Consider the following 19409-nt stretch of genomic DNA (forward strand, 5'->3'; position numbering starts at 1 on the left):
TAAAAGTGGTTAAAGTAGTTTAAGACCCACACGTCCCAATGGGCAATAACACATTAACATACCTCGAGTTTTTGGACAATAGTACTTTTGACACCAAATATTTTTTCTCTCATTTTCACTACCTTTTCCTCTCTCTAGCCTCTTCTAAGAGTACAAAATATCACTTTTATTAGGACCATTTTATCCCTATAAAATATGGTCAAATAGTAGTAACCGGTGTCAAATAACTTTTTCCTTTTGTCTTATAGCAAATGAATATTTCAGAGTTTACATCAATAAATTGATTTAAGACATCAAAATCAAAACCACATTAGCAGTTAGGAATAAACAAGTTCCAATACAAATTGATTCAACACAAAGGAGGGAAGGGAGAGAACATATTTTCACGGTCACGTTTGAAGCCTCTTGAAAAACTAAGAATTCTTCTTCACCATACCTCTTACTAACTGCTCCATCTGGTTTGTAGGTCATTTGGCACCACAGCAGGAACATAAACTTCCATCTAGTTACATGCATGCCATAGTTAATCATCATAAAATAACAAGACCGATATCATAATCACAATATATTTTCTAAAATCTACTATCCACATGATGGAACAACCTATTGGTAGATCCTAACAATATAAATATTCAGAGATGAACATGAGTGCCTATACAGTGAGTGCAGTAAAATGTCTTCAGAATAATAGAAGACACAAAATTATACAACATAGGAGAAAGATGGAAAGTCTGTTCAGGGACTTGTCAATCTGCATTTCTTGCCTTCTCATTCTAGGACTGCCATTTCCATTATGTGGGTATGAAAACAAGTTTGCATCTGAGACCCCGAAAATTCTTGTCAAGACCATCTCACCAAACATACCAATCATAGGATTAAAGAAGCTAGTCATAGCAGCACCTCCAAGATAAGGCAATCCATTGGTGCCAGAGCTTTCATAGAGGTGAGGGAAGTACTGCTGATAATGAAATGGTCTTGGCTGTGATTGGAAATAACTTGGATGAAGTTGGTGGCCAGAATGTGCTGGTGCACGAGCAGAAGAAGTTAACAAATCATTCAAGTTGTAAGGAGATGGCCTGTGAGGTATTCCAAGACTCATCTGGAGTTTCTTGGCTTTTGATTCTGAATTTGATGTTCCACGGCCATAGAGAGGGACTACTAAGGTGTGAGAGATCTTAGATTTACAAACTGGGCATGTCTGCTGCTGGTCTGGTTCAACAGATGAGTTTTGAACATGCAGCCACTTGTATATGCATGGCCAACAGTAAAGGTGACCACAGAGTGTAACCACAGGGTCATATGCTGCTTCCAAACAAATATTGCAATCAAAGCAATCATTTTCACAAGTAGAGACTGTTGGCTCAGCCGAAATGGATTTTGATTTTTGCTTTAGAGAGACTTCCCCATTGGAGTCAAAGTGTTTAGATTCCATGGTATTTCTTCCAGAATATACAATCTATCAAATGATTGAAGAGCATTAGAAGTAATTATGTTAAACAGACCATACCTAGAAGTATAACTAGTCAGCTCAGAGATCCAAATGACAACTAAAACAAAGTGCCTATCGATAATTTACCCCAATGAGCATGCCAATATTTTCTTTTAACTTATGAATTATGAATTTGAAGTATTAGCTAAGGATCACAAACCATATCAATTCAGACAGAAGAACCACTGGTTCCCCCAAAGTCAACTAATATTGCTTAAAAACTATTCATTTTATGATTGAAAACTATGGTATCCTCATACGTTACAAATTAAATAAACCAACATTTCATCATATGTGGTCATAGATCCTTTCTCAACAACTTGAAAGAGACAGTCACTCATTTTGGAGTGAACAATAATCTCTTCATCAAAGAAACGCCATTTATAAAAAAATTAGTGGTGAACCAGCAAGAGATAAATAAGCTTGTACAAGCCTTAATTTTCATAGAACAATCCCAACAAACTGTTTTTTCCCTCGAGAAAATGAAAAACAAAATTATTTAAGAAAAACCTCTACACAAATTAGGTTTATTCCACGATTATTCATCATCAATTCCCAGTTTCCCATCCCATTATCCTAAAAGAATGCAGATTAAATCCTCAATTTTAGAGCATATCGAAAGGAACCTTAAAACACTACCCCAGATGAAAGTCCAAAGCATGGAAACATCAAAACACAAGGGCAGAAAAAGCCAATACCCATCCTTAAAAAAATCCAATTTTGAGCCCAAAAATCCCCAAGAAAAACTGAAATTCTCGTTACCACATATGACAACAAGGGCAGAAAAAAAAACAAAGGGTAAGAAAAAAAAATGTACCTTTGCAACACAAGAAAAAGTGTCAATGGAGAACGCAATGCATAAAAGGAACAAGAGGACAAAAAAAGTTAGAAGGGAAAGAAAGTGAAAATGAAAGAAAAGCGTTACGGGGAGCAAGAGAGAATTGGAATGTGACAGAAACAATGGAGGAGAGTTAAATGTGGAAGAAGATTGTGTTGCGGGGAAGAATGTATGGGAACGTGGTGGTGCCACCTTATTTAATATTTTTTTTACTAGCTATCAATTGATAAAAGTAAAACGTTTTTGTTATTTATTTTTTTATCATTTGTTTGTTTCTGTTATTTTCTTTTCAGCGATATGTTTTTTTAACCAAAAAAATTTATTATCTTCTTAACTATTACGCCAATAAAATGTGCAAAAATAGGATATGTTGCAAAAGAATTTTACAACTACTTTACGTGTCTGGTAGAGAGGATTACAAAATGAACTAATGATAGATTTATTTTAAAATATGCATCAATCAAATTATTAGAGTTAAATATGTTTAACTCTAATAAAGTCTATGCGTCAGCAATTAAGTCTAAATGGGTTAATCCTTTCCGAGAAGTGAGACTAAGGAGGTACGTTTTACGGTAAGAAGAAGATTCTAACGCCCTTAGTTGTCATTTGCCGACGAATACATTTTATATTATTTTATAAAATATAGAATAAAAATGTTATATACTTTAAAATAGGATGAACAATGATTTTAGTTGGCTTAATATCTATTTTGATTCTTTATTAATTAGTTTTTGTTCTAAATTATTTTTTTATTTTTAAAATGTTCAAAGTTGTCTTTTTTTTTTTAAATTGGTTTAATTTATTATTAATTTTATTTATTTTTATTAAAAATTTTGTCCCTTTTCTTGCAAATCGAAATGCAATAGAGAGAGCCACCAAAAGGTAAGAACAGAGCAAGATCTATTGCCATCACCAACCACCACGACACCAACAATCAGAACACTCGCGGACCCAAAATCACACTACGACCTATGTCTTCTCCATCACAGTACCAACCTGCATAGACGAATCTGATATCACCCAAAACATGACTAGCAACCACTAATGAGAGTCTAGAATCCCAAAAAAACATAACCCCAAGAAATCTCCAAAACGCAAGATCAAACCGTAAGAACAAGAGCCCTAAAACGCATTTCGAAAATCTAAAAAACAAGAAAAAAGACCCCAATTTGAAAGTAAAAACACCCAAATCCCTAATTCACATCCCCAAAGTCACGAGATCCGAAACCCAAAAATGGAACCCCAATTCAAAGCCCTAAAACGAACTGCAAAAGGAGAAAAAATGAGCACCTCTCCTCTTTGCCAAAACATACTCAAACCAACACAAGGGTTTGTCTGCGAGAAAGAACCCAAAGGTGTGAGAAAGACCCCAAAAGTAGGGAAGACAAAAATGATTACGGTTCTTGAAAAGAAATCAAGCATTTATGAAAAATTAATTACGATTTAATTGTAATTCACCCAATTAGAATTTAAAAATAATTAGAAATTAACATAGCACTAGTTATTAGTGTAACACCCCGATTTCTGAGATGTCACAGATTATTAAAAATCGACAAAATTTCAAATTTATCATAGCGTGAAAACGTACTTAAAGAAAACCTTATCCAATTACATTATTTCAAGCAATAAAATAATGAAGAAAATACTCCAATTATATTATCTTAACTTGTAAAACAAAATAGCTTTAAATGAATTCCTAGGTTATTCCCCATCCTCTCTTGAGTCAATCACGCCTCTAGAACATCTATAACATTATATGCTCACGTATAACACATTGTACGATTATCGTCAATAATTTCATTCGCAAACACATAAATACAAATATGTATGGGGTAAGCTACCTATAAAACAATCATAACAACAAGATACATACATACTAATTATATCAACCATAATCAAACAGACAACAAGATACATATTTTCTGGTTATACCACTAGTGTAGAAAAAGCCATTGACGTCACCGTTTAGACGTCTGACCCCCAAATATCAAACATAAAAAATGACTGTGGCATTTTTGTAATTAGAAAGAGTAAATAGACGTCTGATATTGGGGGGTCTGACATCTATAGTCTATTTAGATGTCAGACAACTCCACTGGACGCCCAAAAGATATGTAAAAGTACAAAAAAAAATTTTTTTTATTACTATTAGACGTTTGGGTTGGAGGGTCTGACGTCTATAATCTATTTTAGACGTCTGTTATAGGGGAAACAGACTTCTAAATAATCAGCCCAAAAATTTAAAAAGTCACTTTTTGACTCCATTTAGACGTTTGATCCCGTCACTCCGACTTCTAAAGTCATTTGGACGTTTGTTATAGGGGGAACAGACTTTTAAATACTCAGCCCAAAAATTTAAAAAGTCACTTTTTGACTCCATTTAGATGTCTGATCCCGTCACGCCGACTTCTAAAGTCATTTAGGCGTTTGTTATGGGGGGAACATACTTCTAAATACTCAGCCCAAAAAATTAAAAAGTCATTTTTTGACTCCATTTAGACATCTCATCTCGCCACTCCGACTTCTAAAGCCATTTAAACGTGTGTTATGTGGGGAACAGACTTCTAAATACTCAGCCCAACAATTTAAAAAGTCACTTTTTGACTCCAGTTTTAGATGTTTGATCTCGTCACTCCGACTTCTAAAGCCATTTAGACGTCTGTTATGGGGGAGCCGACTTTTAAATGTCTGCATTAAAACACCGCGAACGCAAGGCAGCCGTTACGCGCACTCACTATTCATTATCTTCCTCGCGTTTTCTTTCCACGGGCTACATTTTTCAGGTTCGTTTTCTCACTTTTGCACCATTTTAAATTAATTTTACTCTGATTACATTACTCTTTGATGAATTATCTTCCATTTGAACCGATTAAAATGCATTTTCGTTGGGTTTTGGTGCAGTTTTGCTCTTGTCCTTGGGCGACGTTCTTGGGCGGCGATTGCTTGTGTTTTGCACTCCTTCAATTCCCTCCACTACGTTTTTAAAACCATCCAATACAAAACAAACATACAATTCATTCTCTTCAACTAAAATATAAAGATGTAAACTCGAATCACCATGAGCCAAGAGCAACCCGAGAGGCCTCAAGCGGAGAAAGATCCAATCAAATACAACGACGTTTTAGACGTTTGATCTGTTCAGGTCAAACATTTATATAGACATTCGATCTATACAGGTCAGACGTCTATATAGACGTCTGACTAGGGTTCGACGTCCCATCGTCACCTGAATAGACGTAAAAAGCCCAAAATAATAGACGTCTAAAGCCTTTTCTGCACTAGTGTACCAACCATAATCAAACACACAACAAGATGCATACCTTCTGATTATATCAATCATAATCAAACACCCCATACATAGTAGTAATAACAATAGGAAACCTAATCTCCAACATAAAAAAAACAATCATGCTGAATTACTTGATCCCCGATCCCAGATCTTTGAACTTCGATCATTGATTCTTGATCTTTAACCCTTGATATCATCACTAACATCTCACACATAGACCCTTGGTCTATCCACTCATTAGCAGCCATGTTAAGTACTTATTATAACCATTATAATAACACCACCATGAACATAACATAACCTGAAGTATCTCAAGTACCATGATTATCATCATAAATACACCACCATCATGACTATCCTAGTCATGAAAAATACCATGAGCATCACCGTATCATAATACCATAGTGGAAATAAACCATCTCACTCGTGTACCCTACCTCACCGACTGTAGTCGCTCCTACAGCCCACTTGTAGCCTCCCCTACAGGACATCAGTAGTCTCTCCTATAAATCATCTCTTTCTAATGCACACAAGGCAAAAGGAAGCACCTATCCGCAGATAGAACCAGGATTTACAAGGTACAATAAGTAGACTTATCCTCAACTCTCATGCTCATAAATCACATGCTCAGGTACATTTCAGCACTCAATTTTATATATATATATATATATATATATATATATATATATATATATATATATATACATACCCATACGTTTGGAACCCATTGTCGAAAAATCAGCCCGACCTAACGATGAACAACTTCACAATGAGGAAAACACCAGTGTAGGTTTTATGTTATGCTAGAATGACTTCTTCTCTTCATTTCTCTCTCACTTGGCTTTTGCCTCTCTTCAAATGACTCTAATATGTCCTAATAATCCGATCCATCTCAACTAAAACAAAGTGAGACATAATGGTCCATATTAGTTGTCCTATTCTCCACATAGGAAGGGAGCCTAATAATCAACACTTACAATAAATATTTGCATGGAAACCCCCAAGTATCATAACTTTGTTCTCTCTTAGCATCAAACTCTATGTTGGGATAACCCAACAAAACATACATAATATATTCATAGGGAAAATCCAACACAAATATTACATAAACCTTATGCTCATGCATACACAAACCCTTGTCCAACAATAACAATATACAACCATAATCATAATCATATATCAAACCAGGATTATTAATCAAAATAACCAAGAACATATATAACATACAACAATAAACAAACAAAGGTAAGCTTCCTCATACCTTGGTCAATCATAAGGTTTTATCTACAACCCTAAAACACCATGAATCTTCTTTTACACTAAGAGTTTCCCGTCACTCTCTCTTCTTCTCTTACAACGTCAGTCTCCTCTCTTCCTTTGTTTACTCTCTTTGATTTAGAGTTTCTAGGGTTTCTAAATACCAAACCACCCCTTAATTAATTTCTACATCAATTAAATAAAGGTAAAAAGACCCTTTTGCCCCTAGGTAAAAATATAAAAATAAAGAAATAACATAACAATTATGGTCTAACAAAATATACACTCAAGAACACTAATTTTCAAACAAAAACCCAAAGTCTCAAAACTACTTTATTTTTAAAATACTTATTTTCTCAGATCTTAGAAATAGGGTTCGCCGTTAGGGATTTAAACACCGTCAGAAAAAGATCAAAATAAATCATTTTTACAAAAGAAAAGACTACTTTGAACATCTCAAAAATGGAAAGACCATTTTGAACAAAATTAGCTAATAAGGAGAATAAAATAGGTATTAAGTCTTTTAGTTAATACTTTATAAATGAAAAACATATTTAACTACTAAAATTATATCCTATAAATATAAATTATTTTGTATATTTATCTTGTAACTATTTCATACAAGTAATTTTTATAATTAAATATTCTATTAAATATCATTGTTTATTGTGGAAATTAAACTTTAAACTAGTACTGGTCCTTAAAATTTTATGTCAAAGTTTTTTTCTTATAATAATTATTTTAAAAAATTATATTGCTACTTTCTTTACAAATTGTACTAAAAATTATTTTTTTATCAATTAAAGGTATAAAAATTTCATATTAAAGTAAAAAAATATAATCATTAAATTATTTTGGCAAAATACTTAATGTAATTACACACTCTTTTGTTCATGTAGTAGATAGGACACTTTTTTTATATTTGTTTCTTTTAAGACTTTCAAACTATTTTTAAATCAAAACCCACTAAAGTACTTTAAATAAATGCTATGAATTAATTAGATAAATCAATTAAATTCTTTTATCTGTTATAAATATTGAAGATAACTAGCAAACATTAATCAATTAAGTGAAAATAATTAAATAACAAAAGTAAGATTATGAGTTTCTATAATTTAAGGACAAGTTTAAAGAAGAATACAACATATTGATAATTTAATGTTATTAATACAGTCGATAATTTTTTTTATTAAATTACTTAAAAGTGTATTAGAAGAATACTTAAATTCGATATCATTATTAGCTTAGTTCAAATAAGTTTTTAAACACATATTCATAACGGAGTTAGGCTTAATTTCAGCTTTAGATAATATATAAATTTTACTAAAAAATATCAAACTATTAATGGCCTTTCTTGGTTTTACAATAAATATATATATATATATATAATTTAAACGAATTTATCCAAGTAGTTCATTTATAAATATGTTTTTAATCTACCCAGATGTTCCGACAAATCGTTTTTATTATAAAAAATTAAATAAATTAATCAATTTGTAAATAAAAATCTAAATTCTTTAAAAAAATTTTAAATGAAACTCAAAACAGCCGTTTAGAGCAAAACGAAATAATTAAAATTTTCAACATAATAAAAGTCAACAATATTCAAAATCATCCAAAAGAAATAAAATCTTCATTCTCTCAATAACTTCGTTGTGTTACTCATCTGGTGGATTATTTATAACGTCATCTCCTCCAATATAATAATACGAGTTATACAATCATCGCACAAACACAAACAAAGTAAGGGTAAGTTAACAAAATAAAAATCAAAACAATATAATATTTATATCTCAATCGACAAATCCTTACTACAATCTCATCAAGCCAAACAATATGAGTACATAGTAAGACATTAACTAACAATACCATACCAAACCATACATTCCTGTAAAACGAAATCACGATAAGCTCACTAGCTCTACACCACCTATCAATTAAATGCAACCCGTGCCAATACCAATCATTCCTATAATTGTATGTTACCTTCTATATTTCAACGCACCATTCCTATTTACCAAACCAGAATGATTTAAGTGCTCTCCACCGCAACTTCGAACCTATCTCCCCTGCTCCTTAAGGCTTATGAGTAAAACTCCAAACTACTTTTATCAGTACTAAACTTAGCACGAGTTGGAACCCTACGGACGAGACATTCATCCCTTTCTACCCCTCGAAAGAGAAAATGGTAACACTCAAATCTAAGTCTTTTCTACCACTCCTCATGGATGAAGAGGCTCATCTCTTTCACCGCCTCATAAAGACGAAGGGGTCCACCTTTCTGTCCTCTCGCAAGAGGAAAGGTCCCAACGCGGATTAAGGAAGTATAAAGAAAAGTTATACTCAAAGACATAATGACCACCCTATCCCATGGTTTGTTTAATATCGTGACACCTTCATTAACTTAAACAATGATCATGAAAACAATTACCACACAATTTGTAACTACATACAAAACACTTTTTGCATAATGGAATTCTCAAGACATTAAGTCCAACACACACCACAAAAGTACAAGGTCAACCGAAATACATGAATAAATCAACTATGCATTAACCATACCCCCATTTTACTTACATACACATTCCTATAGATGTGAGACCCATCCACCTTTCAAGTGGACCCTACGTGGGTCCACCAAAACACCATGACCACGTGTTTACACGTTCATCCACCCATTCCTACTCTCTCACGTACTCTCCCTTTTTGGTTGCTTCATTGCATAAAATTGTCTTATCATATACACGACCCACCCATCAAACCTTTACACTCATGTTTGAAATAATTGGAAACACTAGAAGGGAGGTTGAATAGTGTAGTGGAAATTTTTTTGCCAAAAGGTCGTTTAAAAACTTTGTTAAGAATTAAATGATTTACACGAGTTGTCAAACACTTGATTTATAAAGTATTGTTTAAACAGTAAGTTCATAGATAAATGTTTTTTAAGTAGTTTCGCAAAGCTACTACAATGTTATGAGTGCAATAAACCTGGACATATTAAGTCTGAGTGTCCTGATCTTGGAAATATGAAAAGAAGAATTATTGGTCCCAAACATGACAAGAAGAAAATGCTGATGAGCATCTTGGAAGATCTAGACACATCTAATGAAGATGAAGAAGAAAAGTTGTGCCTTGTGGCAGGAAACATTGAAGGCTCATCAGATGACTGTGATGATGAGGTAGACTTTTCTAACTTGCACTCCGTCATTCATGCATATTATGAACTACTTTCATACTCTTCAAAATTGTTGCAAAAACGAAGCAAATAGCTTTCAAAAGAAAACAATGCTTTGAAAGAAGAAGTAACATCGTCCAAGGATGATGTGAAATCTCTGAAACAAAATGTTAGTAATATCAAAGAAAAGTTAATTATTTTAGAAAAGAAAAAGGAGAAAACTCTTTCAAAATAAGAAGCTTGTAAAGGACACAACTACGGCTAAAGATGCTAAACACGTTGAGTCTCTCAAACATGAAAACAAAATTCTCATCAAAGTGTTAAACAAAACACTTGAATTGAGCGAGCAGTTAAGACTCCAACTTAAAGATAGTAGGCATCCCTCTGATAAGAGAGGCTTAGGATTTAATAGGAATAATGTAAATTATGTTGACAAAATAGAAAAAAACATTAAATTTGTTAAGTCATCTAGTGATACATCAACTTCTAAAAAGAAGAAGATGCATACAACTAAGAAGAAGGAACCTTATACAATATGGGTACCTAAGAGTAAACTAATTTTCCTTGTAGATCTGTTTGATAACAAAAAGGAAAACATTGTCATGGTACTTGGATAGTGAATGCTCGCGACACATGACAGGAGAAAAATGTATGTTCCTAAGCCTAAAAAGCAAGAGAGGAGGAACAATCACCTTTGGAGGAAACCAGAAAGGCAGAATCATCAGAATTGGAAAGATAGGTACAAACCTTTTCCCATCTATTGATAATGTTTTATTAGTTGATGGCCTAAAGCATAATCTGCTAAGTATAATATGCTAAGCATAAATCAATTATGTAACAACAAGTTTAATGTTATTTCTAAAAAAGGCCAATGCAAAATCTTAGATGATAAGGGTTCATTAGTATTTACCACAAACAAACAAGGTAACTTATACAAAATAAATCTAAATGAATTGCAATCTCAAAGCGTTTCCTATTTAGTATCTATAAAAGGTGATCAATATCATGGCATAATAATTGTGGACATGCAACTATGAGATTAATCTCAAAGCTACAATGTAATGACCTTGTGAGAGAATTGCCAAAAGTTTCATTCGACGATACAATCTTTTGTAGAGCTTGCATGAAAGAAAAACAGGTGAAAGAATCTTTCAAAAGAAAAAACGTTGTTTCAATTTAAAGACCTCTTGAGTTACTTCTTATAAACTTATTTGGACCTACAAGAAATGCATATATGACTCGTAAACGCTATAAACATATTTAATCCTTAAATATTTATTTTATTATACCTTTTTTATTTCTAAAAATTCATAACACTCAAATAGAAATATAATACAATATTAAATTACTATTCATTGCATAAACTTCGTAAATACGAAAAGAACGGTTAGTCACATATTTCAAAATTAACATATTTTTTATCATTTACTTGCACGGTCTTCAATAATATTTCATTGGCATCGTTCCATGGTATCATCCCTAAGGTATGAGATCAATTTTTGGAGATAAGGTTAAATTTGCGCTATCTCAATGAATTAAAAATATTGCATTGACATAGAAGTGTAGAAGTTTAATTCTTTTTTAACTGTAGTATAGTCATGAATAAAAGCTTTTGTACTTATTTTTTAGGTTTAATACCTATTTTGGTACTCTTATTTGTTAGTTTTGTTCAAAGTGATCCTTCTATTTTTGAGTTGTTTAAAATGATCCCATTTTTTGTAAAAGTGGTTCAATTTGGTCCTTTTTGTTGACGACGTTTAAAACGCTAACGACGAAATGTCCACCTTAGCCAATGTTGAGTGGCTCGTGCAATTTTGAAATATGTGGGCACGTTAAAAGTTTTTATTTCACTTTTTATATTTTTCTTATTATATTATTTTATTTTATTCTTAATAGATTCTCAACTTCTTCTTCATTTGGGTCACCACCATCACCGTAGCAACCACCATCTCCCTCAGGCCATCACCACACCGGCCACCGCGATAGGTTCCTCGTTCCTCTCTCTCATGCAACCATAAATCTGAAACATAAACCACACCCAAATCGCAACCACCAGTAACCTCGTTCCAGAACCATCATCACATATTCCCTTCTCCCCACAGTCTGCAAGAACGGGAGAAACCTTCATTCAAACATCCATGACCGCGACTCAACATGCAATAAACCATCACAAAACCCCAAATTGAGAATGTGAAACCCTAATCGCAATCATCCTCTCGCAACAAAGCCATAACAATGCCACCACCATGAACTGCCTTGCTCCTCTTCGCCTTCGTCACGAATTGCGACCTCAATCTCCCCCTTCTTCAACCTCAATCACGTAACCTGCACAGAAAACCCTATAATCCTAAATCAGAAAACCCATAATATGCAAAAATTCAAATCGCACCATCACTTGACCATGTTTGTTTTCTACACCTCAAGACAACCTCATCCTTCATCACGAGAAGCACAGGAAACTCAAAAACCCTAACCTTCCTTAGCTTAAATTTGACTTTAACCTTTAAGTTTGCCATGCCAATTCGGCTGATGTTGCCATGTGTTGCAAAACTGCATAGGTCACTTAACATTGGCTAAGGTAGACATTACGCTTTTAGCGTTTTAAACACTATCAGCAAAAAAGATCAAATTGAATCATTTTTATAAAAGATGGGACTACTTTAAACAACTCAAAAATAGGAGAATCACTTTGACCAAAACTAACAAATAAGAGGACCAAAATAGATATTAAACCTATTTTTCAATATTTCTTTCATAATAGCTATAACCATGGTTACCCTAACATGTTTCAAATGAATTTAAAAACAAATTATAAGAATAATATAGAAAAGGCCAAATAACTCTAGCTTTTTTTTTTTCTCTCGCTAAATTTGTATAGTGGTTTTATGAGAAAATTTGAAAAAACTAATGGTAAACAAATAAAACCATTTTCCAATAAAATTTCTTTTATTTTTTTTTCGCAGAATTAGTTATACATAATTATGTTAGTTCATATATACGGGAAAGCACAAATACTCAATGTGATTTCAAACATTATTTATATATAAAATGGTCAAGTACGTGTTTTTATCTCCAAATTATTATAAGAAAATTATGTTTATTTCTAAATTAAATTATAAAATATTTTATTGATGATTGTCATATAAAATCTTATTTTTAACAAATAACATTATATTATAATTCACTCTTTATCATATAATTTCTTTTAAAAAGAATATTTTATATTATTTTTACTATTTAGAAACAAAACATTGTTTTAGAGCCGTCAAAATAGACCATGAGTTGGCTACTTAATCTAACCCGACTAACTTATTAATGAGTCCAAAAAATTTGTATCTGACTTAGTCCAATACAAGTTGGTGGATTAAATGGATTGACTCACTTAATTATAATTTTTTTTCTTCAATCCCCAAAAGATAACAAATAAAAAAAAGCCTGCGAAGGAACACAGTCGAAGGAGCATGCAAAAAAACACAATATGCTTCAAATCTACAAAAGAGCACACTCGAAGGAGCATGCAAAGAAGCACAATCTACTTCATTTCAGTAAAAGAGCATGATCAGAAGAGCATGATTAGAGAAGCATGCAAAGGAACATGATATACTTCAAACCTACGAAGGAATACAATCAGATAACAAATCAAATCAACTAAGCATTAATAATTTTTGATTTTTTAATATAATTTAATATTTAGAATTTATAGATGAATTGATGAATCAAATTGCGTCAGAATGGATTCAGTCCTAGTGAATTAAGTTCTTAGTAGGCCAAATTCATTTTTGACCTGCGTCGAAATTTACAATCTTTTTTAAATCCAACTTGATTTGAACTTATGATGAACTAAGTTGACTCAAGTGTTTTAAACAATTTTTACAACTCTAATCTTTTTTATAATAATTTGAGAAAAAAATATTTAAAAAATAAACTTTAAAATAATTAAAATATATTTAATTTATTATATCTTTGAACTAGTATTATATTATATTATCATTAAAAATTCTTTTGATTGTTTTCAAATTTTCAGTTATCTTTTCACTCTAATATTGTAATAAATATGTATTATCTTCTCACTCTAATATTGTAATAAATATGTATTATGTGTATCTCAGAAGTCTATTATCTAATGACAAAGAATAACATACAAGATAAATAATAACACGAATACTATTTCGAATGCAACAAGAAGATTCATACTACGACAAAAATAAAGCTCTTTCTACCTATTGTGATGTAATAATGATTAATTTGCATATAGTTTCTACGTCGTATCTAAGTTCAAGACAAGTTCCTCTCACGCATTAGAGATTCTATCTTTCCAACATCTTCCGGAGTGTCAACACCATGGGCCTCATGATTAACCTTTATCACCTATAGCAGAAAATGAAAACAAGCATCTCAATAAAGTGAGCAACAACAATGATGAGTATACAAATATTTCAGTAGCTTTTGCTAGATAGATAAGATATCCTTTGGATAATTCAAATGGAACCAATTGAATGTCTACATAACCAATCAATAGAAAGACTCTAACTGTCTTGACGTAAATGTCACTTAAATTTAGAATAACATTCTGTAAACACTAACAGGTAGTTATTCGTTGCATGGAATATATAATAATGAATTTGAGTAGAACTTTGAGAATTTTATTTCAAATTTTATGTGAATTTTGATCACTTAGCCTTTAACTCCATTATTGTTGAAGAATATAAGGGAAGACAATGAACTAGATGAACTCAATTAGTAAGCACTCAGCTAGTTAATTAGGCTCATAAAAACTTGATTTATGATGCAAAATGAGGTAAATTAGAGTTTAAAAAAAGGACATTGATTACATGCGGTGAGCATGAGCCCATAATAATTCAGTTTATTTTGCTCATGAACAATCTTGAAGCATATTGGGTGTGAGATGAGAAAGTAGGAAGAACAAATCTGTTACATTCAATTAAAATGGGTGGTCAAAATTAGATTTAACAAAAATAATCTTTTGGTATCCATAAATGATTGTTTAACAAAGATTAATCCCTCTTACCTCCCATTAAATATACAGATAAGGTGTATAAAAAAAAACTAAATATAAAATATAATAAATGCATCATGTGTATAAATGATGATGATATTTATCTAAATAATGACTTTTGATGACGCGAGCTAAATTAAAAAATTCGAGAACCTGTAGTTAATCTTAAGCTAAAAATAACGGTTCATATAAAACTCAACTTTGTTCAAATAGAACCAATTCTTATGAACGTGAATCAAGTTGAGTCAAATCAACTGGTTCCAACAGCAGTAGAGCACGTGCAAGTGCACCTCAAAACCATTTTTTTGGATACTATAATCAGTGACTTCCGTTTGAAAAGTACTTCATAAGTACTGCAGTGCAGTGAAACATAACAGCAAAAAGACCAAAACATCTGTTAGGAACCCCCTGTCAAGAGGATTTATGTTTAGGAGAAATTGGGTAGAAGCAAGGCCCGTATAAGAGAAAGTCAATTATGGCAGTTAGTGCAAAGAAATATGAACAGAAAGGAGGACTAGAGAAAGATATAAGATTGATCAACTTGTTAGTGGAAGGAATCAGGTTTATCGAATTAGTTAGAGGATATTCATATAGTTCTTTGCTGCAGGTATTTTGGGAGACCTAAGGCCCACCAATACAAACACCCTACACTACCCTCTTTCAATTTATTATTGTTTATTCTAAAACATACGTTTTGTCATGTACTGCTACAATACAACACCTTCCCTTGATATATTCCGGGTGCCGTCGAACCCAGCTTACCTCCTTCTTCAAAGCGCGCGCGTTTTATGTGGCTCCCAGTCGTCCCTGTCCTCCTCGGAAAGAATCAGACCGGGCCACTGTCCCCGTTCTCCGCCAGTCGTTCTTGAATTCCGATTAGCCTCCTCCACATCTCGGGCCAATTCCATGGCTTTCAGCAAATCTTTTGGGTTATGTGGGCGGATTTGATTTCTGATTTCGCCTTGCAGTCCCGCGAAAAAATACCCCATAAGTTGGTCCTCCGTTATCTCCTTTGTTTGCACCACCAACATCTCGAATTCCTGAATATACTCCTCCACAGCCCCTTTCTGCCTTAACGCCGCCAGCCTTTCGAACACAGTTCCCCTGTCCCGGCCTCCAAATCTTCTCACCAGAGCCTCCCGCAGTTCTTCCCAAGAAGGATTCTTGGCTTTGGCTTTCCAGAATCGGAACCAATAACTGGCGCTCCCCTCCATGCAAATGTAGGCCAGCCTGAGTCTTTCTCTTCCCGTAACGTTCTGAATTTCGAAGAACTTTTCCGCCCTTGAAACCCATCCCTGCGGGTCGAGTCCTTCGAACGTGGGTAACTCCACCCTCTTCACCCAACTGGGTTGTAATTCGCTTCTGTCATCGTCAAGTTCTTCCTCTGAACACTCCTTCCTCCCCCTACTGCTTTCGTTCACAGAAACTTGACTCCCCTCTGAGTTTCGATCAAGATTCCGCGTTCGCCCGCCAAGAACTCGCGTGAGTTCTTTGATTTCTTGATGCAGTCTCATCGTTTCCGCCTTCAACCCTTCCATTGTCGTCTCAATCGCCTCCATTCTCCCTTCCATCCTGTTCTCCATCGCCTCCATCTTCCCTTCCAAGACGTTCATCTTTCCTTCCATTCTTCCGTCCAATGGGTTGAATTTTCCTTCCATCTCGCTCCTCTCTAAGTGATCCGGTCCCGCCAATCTGTACACTCAAAGCCTCCAAGGGAGCAATTCCCCCTCCACAGGATAAATGTATCCTGTTTATACAAAGAATTTACAAAAACTAAACTCTTACAAGAGTTTCTCAGCCCTTTATATGGGCTCCCTTTTCCCGCCAACTCACTGTTATTACAGTTACACCCTATTTACTCTCCTAACAGATTCATTCCCTTTTTTTCCTTCTCTCGTAAACTCTCGGTATCCTACCACATACGTTTTGTTATGTACGGCTACAATACAACACCTGAGTGGCTTGATCCTCTATTCCCTTATCCCTCGTATCATTGACTCGTGGACTCTTACTAGGCTGTCACCCAAGTGTTCAGAGTTCAATAGTCAGACAACTTTATTGGAGAACCTGAAATGTGATGGTTGGACAACGCACATAACATCTGATGGCAAATTGGCAACCAAACCTTATACATGGATTTGAAAGGCTATTTGTATATCAATAGGATATTATATACGGTCAATATAGAAATAGAATAATAAAGTAAAAATTTTGCACCTTAGTCGAATAAAGTTAAAACAAGGGCCTACATAAATAGCTTAGGTACCTTCATCTTGTAGCCATTCTCAAGGACTTTAAGCTGTTCCAAATCCTCCTCTAGTTGCAAAGGAGTAGGTTGAAGATCAGGGTATATCCTTAGAAACTTCACATCATAGCTCTAGTAGATTCATCGGCAGAAAAAAATGTTAACTCACAATGAAGCAAATAATGGTATCTAAAGACAAATGGACAACAAGCAATGATTGTTATTACAGAAAATCAGAGAAAGTTTAACGATAGTAGTACCTGAATCCCTAGATGAAGCAAATACGGGAACTGTTGATTGACCTTCCCTGACCTGCGTACATGTGCAAGCATTTATCCAGTTATACCAAAATATGTACAACAATTTCACATGTTTTGTGAATGAAGTAACAATTAAGATGGGAAATATGAACTTAAATTATTAGTAACTTACTTGTTGAATGGGATTAATCCTCGGGAAAAATAGATGGCATAACCACGATTATCTATCACACATTTCACTCTATTTGGATCATGAGCATCTTCAGGCTTTAAAGATGTGACTGCAGTGCTGAACACTGCATCTGGAGCTGCCTTTAAAGGTCAGGGTTCAGGATAGATAGTGCAAGGGAATAATATAAAATTATAAACAACCAGATATATAGAAATATGTCCTTTTAGGCAGAGTAACAGTACTTAAATGGGAAGATTTTCAAGATAATGTGATGCCAAAATAGTGTTTTGGACCTATTGATTTACCATTATGTTCAGAACAAAAAGCAAAAAAAGGATCACAACTAAAGCAGGCTGTCATTTTTTTTTTTTTTTGGCAATGGAACATTATTTACATTTTCCACGGTATGAAAATAACAAATTTATGAAGTAAAAAACTCTTACCTGCAAAGCTTTCACAACACCGTCTATTATCTCAGGTTCAATAAGTGGTTCGTCACCCTGAATGTTGACAACAATATCATAATTTTTCCCAAGCTTCTGTAGGGCTTCATTGCAGCGCTCCGTACCTATCACGAACAATAAAGAGTATGAAACATTGTGAAGTAAAAAGCTTTGAGTGACTACAATACAAAAGAAACTGATTAGCTTACCATTTTTGCAAGATTCTGATGTCATAATAACATCAGCTCCAAATTGTCGACAGCAGTCAGCTATCTTTTCATCATCAGTTGCCACAACTAAAACCAGAGAAAATTATCAAGAAGAAGCAAGATGTACACATTCATGTATGCATCTACCAAATTGAAAAACTGTCTACTACACTTTCTTGAACATGAAGCACCAGGCAAAGTGCACAAGTAGTGCACAAAAATCTACCTATATTACAAGCCAGACTAAATCATGATATTCTTTGGTCAGTTTTCCTAGAAATTCCTAAAGGAAAGCAACGCAATACTGGGACATCCTGAAAACATTTAAGATTTGTTACCTTCAAAAGACCAACAAGAGGTTTTACACGCATGAACAAATTCAGATACAGCAAAAGCTGAAAGAAATATAATACATTTACATGTCCATTCCTAGGATGTGTTTGAACATAAGATGTTGTGTCAGAGAAACGTCCTATCAAAAGCAACACATGTTGGAAAACATGGAAACATAATTTAAACTTCACTCAGCTTCTTCATTGGTGAGAACCATCCACTGATCAGAAAAGGAGAACAAAAAACTTAATTACTTCACCACTTATACCACTTGACGTGGGACTGAAACACCCCATACTACCCGGCCCATCACTTAAGCTTCACTTAGAGGCATATACATTAACATACCAATTTTAAAGATTAACTTGACTCGAAGTTATATATTAAGCTATACTACTAATGCCAGATTAGATGAAGATCATGGGGATCGACCTACCAACATGATCCAATGTAGCCGCCAGCTTTTCCCTTTCCCATGTTCTCTGTAAAAACCAAATTAGGTAAAATACATCATATGCTGGAAATAGTTAGTATAATCAAGAAGTCAACTGAAATTTTCTAATAAACTATAACCCCGTTTCTCCACAAGTTTCTCGGTATTTTTTACTCTAGGTAAACTTCACCTTCAATTCTCCTATAAAAGCTATCACCAAGTATGTTATGACTTGTGGAATGTGATGAT

At 33.7% G+C, this 19409-nt stretch overlaps 2 protein-coding genes across 2 annotated transcripts; both read right to left on the reverse strand.

Moving 5' to 3' along the window:
* Positions 1–210: 210 nt before the first annotated feature.
* RMA3 (RING membrane-anchor 3) lies at positions 211–2507 on the reverse strand. Its single transcript, XM_047292903.2, has 2 exons — positions 2307–2507; positions 211–1456 (listed from the first exon to the last, which is right to left on the reverse strand). The coding sequence occupies exon 2, from the start codon at positions 1430–1432 to the stop codon at positions 680–682; it is 753 nt and encodes a 250-aa protein (XP_047148859.1). The 5' UTR covers positions 1433–1456; positions 2307–2507; the 3' UTR covers positions 211–679.
* Positions 2508–14194: 11687 nt separating this feature from the next.
* On the reverse strand, positions 14195–19204 carry LOC148192465 (3-deoxy-manno-octulosonate cytidylyltransferase, mitochondrial-like). The gene is made up of 8 exons (XM_088099207.1): positions 19168–19204; positions 18733–18789; positions 18395–18481; positions 18186–18310; positions 17743–17882; positions 17571–17622; positions 17332–17442; positions 14195–14416 (listed from the first exon to the last, which is right to left on the reverse strand). Exons 1-8 carry the CDS (start codon positions 19202–19204, stop codon positions 14324–14326), a joined length of 702 nt encoding a protein of 233 aa, XP_087955333.1. The 3' UTR covers positions 14195–14323.
* Between the last annotated feature and the right edge of the window lie 205 nt (positions 19205–19409).

The sequence above is a fragment of the Vigna umbellata genome, chromosome 9 (genome assembly GCF_029865625.1).
Source record: "Vigna umbellata cultivar VRB3 chromosome 9, Vumbellata_1.0, whole genome shotgun sequence".
Lineage (NCBI taxonomy): Eukaryota > Viridiplantae > Streptophyta > Magnoliopsida > Fabales > Fabaceae > Vigna > Vigna umbellata.

Coding starts and splice junctions, on each gene's coding strand:
- RMA3 (XM_047292903.2), bottom strand. CDS start 1,432: ATGGAATCTAAACACTTTGACTCCAATGGGGAAGTCTCTCTAAAGCAA.
- LOC148192465 (XM_088099207.1), bottom strand. CDS start 19,204: ATGGGAAAGGGAAAAGCTGGCGGCTACATTGGATCAT. Junction 18,790..19,167: donor TGGCGGCTACATTGGATCAT/GTTGGTAGGTCG, acceptor TATTTCTTTCAG/CTTTTGCTGTATCTGAATTT. Junction 18,482..18,732: donor CTCTTGTTGGTCTTTTGAAG/GTAACAAATCTT, acceptor CTCTGGTTTTAG/TTGTGGCAACTGATGATGAA.